This window comes from Ranitomeya imitator, chromosome 2 (genome assembly GCF_032444005.1).
Source record: "Ranitomeya imitator isolate aRanImi1 chromosome 2, aRanImi1.pri, whole genome shotgun sequence".
Taxonomy (NCBI): Eukaryota; Metazoa; Chordata; class Amphibia; order Anura; family Dendrobatidae; genus Ranitomeya; species Ranitomeya imitator.
The window spans coordinates 324,523,640-324,529,639 of record NC_091283.1 but is presented as its reverse complement, the minus strand read 5'-3'; the positions used below and the strand labels follow the sequence as shown (position 1 = coordinate 324,529,639).

At 45.4% G+C, this 6,000-nt stretch overlaps 1 protein-coding gene across 1 annotated transcript in view; it reads left to right on the top strand.

The window, feature by feature from the left end:
• Positions 1-343: 343 nt before the first annotated feature.
• The window catches only part of LOC138663520 (zinc finger protein 721-like), a 90,112-nt gene continuing 84,455 nt past the window's right edge, over positions 344-6,000 (top strand). The window contains exons 1-3 of the mRNA XM_069749759.1: positions 344-436; positions 520-617; positions 808-898. Of these exons, the coding sequence (XP_069605860.1) occupies positions 403-436; positions 520-617; positions 808-898 (223 nt within the window). The 5' untranslated portion in view covers positions 344-402. The remainder of the gene's footprint in view (positions 437-519; positions 618-807; positions 899-6,000) is intronic.

The following is a 6,000-nucleotide window of genomic DNA, read 5'->3' as shown; positions in this document are numbered from 1 at the left end:
GAGAGGTGAGGACTCTGGAAATGTCTGTAGTGAGATTTATTAATGTGTCTCTCCATAACCAGGATTACACAGTAGTGAAGACCTCTAGTGAGCGCTGTCAGGACCCTGTGTCTGAGGGATGGGGAAGACCCCTGAGCCCAATCACGGGGCCTCCACCTCACCCCCTGATACATGAGGACATCAATGACCAGAAGATCCTAGAACTCATCTACAAGATGATTGAGCTGCTGACTGGAGAGGTGACTCTGCTGGGACATTATACAGTAACGCTATGAAGGGATCGGGGGATGACGGTATCATTGTATGTGTCAGGTTCCTATAAGGTGTCAGGATGTCGCTGTCTATTTCTCCTTGGAGGAGTGGGAGTATTTAGAGGGACACAAAGATCTGTACAAGAACGTCATGATGGAGGTTCCCCAGCCCCTCACATCACCAGGTAATAGACAGGACTAAATACACACGGCCTATAATTATCTGTATGTAAAGAATGAATTCAGTCCTTGTATGTGTTTCCTCTAGATCTATCCAGTAAGAGGACAACACCAGAGAGATGTCCCCGTCCTCTTCTTCCACAGGACTGTAAACAAGAAGATCCCAATGTTCCTCAGGATCATCAGGTAGATGGAGAGAAGGTGTCATGAGATCTCCCCTATGGTGTGTAGACGGCTGTGAAGGTCTTGTGCTCAGTCTTGTTTTATCCACCAGTATTATATGTTTTATACTTGTGTAATGAGAACGGTGGAGATGGCAGGATTAGAGCTGATCATAGATTTGACTTTTCCATCTATCTGTGAATTTTTGTTTTAGAGTGAAGATCTGACCCATATTAATACTACAGCGACATATTTGAGGGGTGATGAGTGGTGTAAAGAGGAGATTCCTACATGTGACTACCCAGGTGAGTAGTAACCACTAAATGTTCAAAACTTTATTAAATACCATTAAAATACCGAAACAAACATAACAAAAGGGTAATCACAGGAAAATGACAGTGGTCAACCAAGAGCATGGAAGGTACCACAGTAAAAACAGGCAATAAAACCCAAGGCAAAAACATAATGATAGTTATGTAGGTATGCTCAAAAAGTGCATTGTGCTGACATGTGCCACTTGAAGATCTAATAGGTATGGAGTATGTATAAGAATACAAATGAATAACGGCACAGGAGAGGTGCAAAAAGTCAATAACCACAGTGGTAAAAAAAGCAAGAACCATCAAGCCAAAATAAAAAGGTTATGCCTAGGGGTTTACCTGAAGAGCCGTTGTGCCTACCACCCCCAATGCGTGTTTCGGCGCAGTGCCTTCTTCCGGGGGTCTGGCGTCATGAAGAAATGGCGCCCTTATATACGTCAGAAGCATTAATCATGATTGGTATGGAAAGAGGATGTGACGCTTGCTCAAAAGGCGGCGCATGCGCAGTTGACCGCTCGGAGGTAAGAATCACTAAGGGCCTCATCGGATGAGAGAGTACACGTCACCAGGCCACACCCACTGGTGAACACGTGAGCGGGGCGGTGGACGCAACCCGCCCAGAGCCGAAATGAAGACGGCGTCGGCAATGCCAAACAACGGAGCGCCGGTACGCACAGAGCGATTTAACATGAAGAAAGGTGTCAGGATACCACAGGAGGTAAAAATACGTGGGGAAAGAAGGGGGTGATAATAATTGTGAGTAAAATCACATCCTATGTTTTTGCCTTGGGTTTTATTGCCTGTTTTTACTGTGGTGTGGTGTTTGTTTCTGTATTTTAATGGTATTTAATAAAGTTTTGTACATTTGTCTATTGGTTCGGTTTGGTGCTTTTTTCCTCCGTATGATTTTCATCAATTGAGCAGTGAGTGTGAATTTCTGTACAATAACAGGATGTACAATAACAAATTGTATTGTGGTAAAGTGTTAGCCAGAAAAATCGATGTGAATACTTCTCTGCCCAATGATGACAAAAGTATTCTAGGAATGATACCTTAATTGGCTAACCAGAAAATAATATGTTTGCAGCTTTCAGAGCACAGGTGTGAATTGTATCCATGTAGGGACTCATAAATCCAGGTGTTAAATTGAGTCCTAGTGTCAAAGAACTGAACATCTTCATTAGTTTGAATTCTCATATTTTTCTTTCTGTGTCATTCTTAAAATGACCTTTTAGTAATAAGACTTTTAAGTCTGTCATACATTGTCCAGTTCCAGAGAAATGTTTTCCCACAGGCGTGTCCACAATATGAGCCAAGCACAGGAGAAATGCATGTTCTATCAAAGGGACTAACATTCTGTCCTACAAAACAGCTTGATAGGGCTCAGTTCTGTAGCGATATCGAGGAATTCTTCCACAGATTGCTACTCAAAAAATTCTTTCATAACAGATATCACATCACAAGACAATGTGAACGACACAGCAAAAAGAAAAAGAGGACAAGCTGGACCCCGCAACCTGGCCACAACCAAACTCCGGATCACTACATTGACTGTTTCCGTAAAAAAGTTATATCTGACATTTTGGACAGACACCATAAAGTGCCGCAAAATATCACTATGGAGGAAAGAAAAGCCATACAATTTTTAAAAGCCAATAACAATGTCATTATCAAACCAGCTGTTAGGAGTCTAGTTTCCTCTGCTGCACAGGGGGAATCTCGATCCGTGTCTGCTGCGGTCTCCCATTCTGCATCGGCCACAGTGCAGCCTGCTCAGCGGAGATGTCACTCCCAGCGTCTCACTGGGACTGATGCTGTGCATAGGGTTACTGCTGCCTCTCCAGGCTCTGCTATTGTACCCTGCACTGATCTGCGGCGAGCAGGCTTTTCTGGATCTAAGTCCTGCTTTGCACACTGAGCATGCCCAGGGCAAGATCTCTCAGTGGAGATCTAGGGTCACATGCTCAGGTACTGCAGCAATTCCATTGGTCCTTCTTTGAAAGGTCCTGTACGTGCTGCAGCTATTTAAGGCTCGCATGGCCGCACAGCCATGCGCTAATATCATATGGGTTTTGGCTTATGCCAGTGGATACTATACCACTCAGTTCTATGTGGTGTTAAGCTGTTAGCATTGGGACTGTACACTCAGGCAGGCAGCTAGCGTCAGTGGGGGCAATTAGCCTAGCTAGGGCATTAGTTCTGTGTACAGCGCGACTCTGTGAGGCAACAGAGTTCGCTACCAGTTCACACGGGGTAAAGCCTAACCCACGTGTGAGCTCAGAGTCCATCCGCCTTTACTTAGCAGCAAATATCTCTGTACGGTGGATCCCGGGCTGCGAACGCACCTTGTAGTTGTCTACCTATTACTCGGTGCGTTCTGCTAGCCCTAACACCAGCAGACAAAGGAGGAGCTGTAGTCATAATGAACACGACAGATTACATCCAGGAAGCAAACAGACAACTCTTGGATATAAAATACTGCACTCCACTTCAGGGACATCCGAACAAACAATACACAGAGGAACTAACACATATCATCAATGGATTTGATTCTACTTCATCCTCAATACTGTAACTAACACCAGACAATCCCCAAACAGGTACCTTCTACATGTTGCCTAAGGCTGGGTTCACATGGTGTTAGTGCAGTCCGTTCAACGCATGCGTTAACGCAAGTGCTGTTAAAGATCGCGTGATATGATCGCGCTAGCGCAGATACTCCATCTGCGCTAGCGGTGACGGGCCCCGAAACGCTGCAGACCACGTTCGAGGGTCCGTCACAGAATGCGTTATTATGACACGTGTTAGCGATGCGCTACATGATTGCAGTCAATGGGTGCGCTAACGCATCCGTTACATAGCGTTAGTGGCGCTATATAACAGATGCCGTCAGCGCATTGCCATTAACGCAATGTGAACCCAGCCTAAAATACATAAAGAAGGTAATCCTGGGAGGCCTATCACCTCTGGTATTGGGACTTTAACTGAGAATATTTCCGGCTGGGTGGAGAACATTCTGAAGCCCTTGGTGAGGTGCACACCCAGCTATATCCAGGACATCATGGATACTCTTTGCAAATTGTCAGCGCTGGGCCCACTTCCAGAAGAAACGATACTAGCCACCATGGATGTAGAGTCTATCTATTTCAACGTTCCTCATGAGGATGGAATTGCAGCATGGAAATATTTCCTTCAAAAGAACAATCTAGCCACAGAACCGGCACTGTGGCTAGATCAGGTTTGTGCTCCATCACAACTATTTTTCTTTTGGGAGCAATTTATACCAACAGTGTATGGGCAGCGCCATGGGAAGCAAAATGTCTGCACAATATGCTAAGGCTGGGTTCACACTGCGTTAGTGTGACCCGTTTAACGGACTACGTTACACCGCGGCATAACGCGGTGTAACGTAGTCCGTTAACGCCGCCATTACTTTCTATGGCGGACACATCGCTAGCGCACGCCCACAATGGGCGTTCACTATCGATGTGCCGTCATTGAGTGACGGACCCGAGACGCGGGCTGCAGTGTTTCTGGGTCTATCACTGCTAGCACAGATGGAGCTAGCTGATGCTCCATCTGTGCTAGCGCTGTGCCAACATCGGCACTTGCGTTAGCGCAGTCCGTTTAAGGTATGTGTTGAACGGACTGCACTAACGCAGTGTGAACTTAGCCTAACTTATTTTTGGCGAAACTGGAGTAAGAATTTTTGTCATCTTGCTCTGTTAAACCTCTTGCATACTTCCGCTACATTGATGATCTGCTAATAATCTGGACAGGCTCAAAAGATAATCTACTCACCTTACACAAAAACTTCAATAAGTACCACCCAACCATCAAGCTCACCCTCAACTTTTCAAAGACCCAAATACATTTTCTGGACATGACCATATACATCAAGGACAACACCATGAAAAACCTCAATTTACCATAAGCCCACAGGACGTCCGGCATATCTTAGATGGAACATTTTTCATCCAAGACACACCAAAAAATCCATCATCTACAGTCAAGCTCTGATGTATATTCGGATCTGTTCAGACAGTAAAGAAAGGGAACTACAGCTGCTATCACTGAGGAACACATTCCTACAACAAGGATACCATCCACTGGTAATAGATGAGCAGATCCACAGGGCTACAAGGGTCCCAAGAAACAGCCTCCTGGATTACACACTGAGGGAGGACAACAACAGGGTACCTCTTGTGGTCACATTCAACCCCCACATGAGCGTTCTAAGGAAAATTGGTGCTGATCTCCAACCCATATTCCACAGAGACCACAAATTGAAAGATACATTCCCAGAACTACCACTTCTCTCCTATAAATGGCCCCCTAACTTAAGGAATCTCCTTGTCAGAAGTGCCCTCTCATCACCATCAGTGACTGGCACATTCCCATGTAACAATATAAAATGCTAAACTTGTACCCACATATTACCAAAAAATATAGTCCATGAACCAAACACAAATCAGGACTAAAGGTCACGGGTTCCTTTTCATGTACATCCTCCAATGTGGTGTACATGATACAATGTACGAGGTGCCCTGGAAGTATTTATATTGTGGAAACCATGTAAAAACTACTAACTAGGATGAATCTACACAGACACACAATCAGGAATGAAATGGACACACCGGTGGGAAAACATTTCTCTGGACCGGGACACAGTATGACAGATTTAAAAGTCTTAATACTAAAAGGTAATTTTAAGGGTACCGTCACACACTGCCATTTCGATCGCTACGATGGTACGATTCGTGACGTTCCAGCGATATCGTTACGATATCGCTGTGTCTGACACGCAGCAGCGATCAGGGATCCTGCTGAGAATCGTACGTCGTAGCAGATCGTTTAGAACTTTCTTTCGTCGCTGGATCTCCCGCTGTCATCGCTAGATCGGTGTGTGTGACACCGATCTAGCGATGCGATCTAGTGATGCGTTCACTTGTAACCAGGGTAAACATCGGGTTACTAAGCGCAGGGCCGCGCTTAGTAACCCGATGTTTACCCTGGTTACCCGGGTACCTCGGCATCGTTGGTCGCTGGAGAGCTGTCTGTGTGACAGCTCCCCAGCGACCACACGT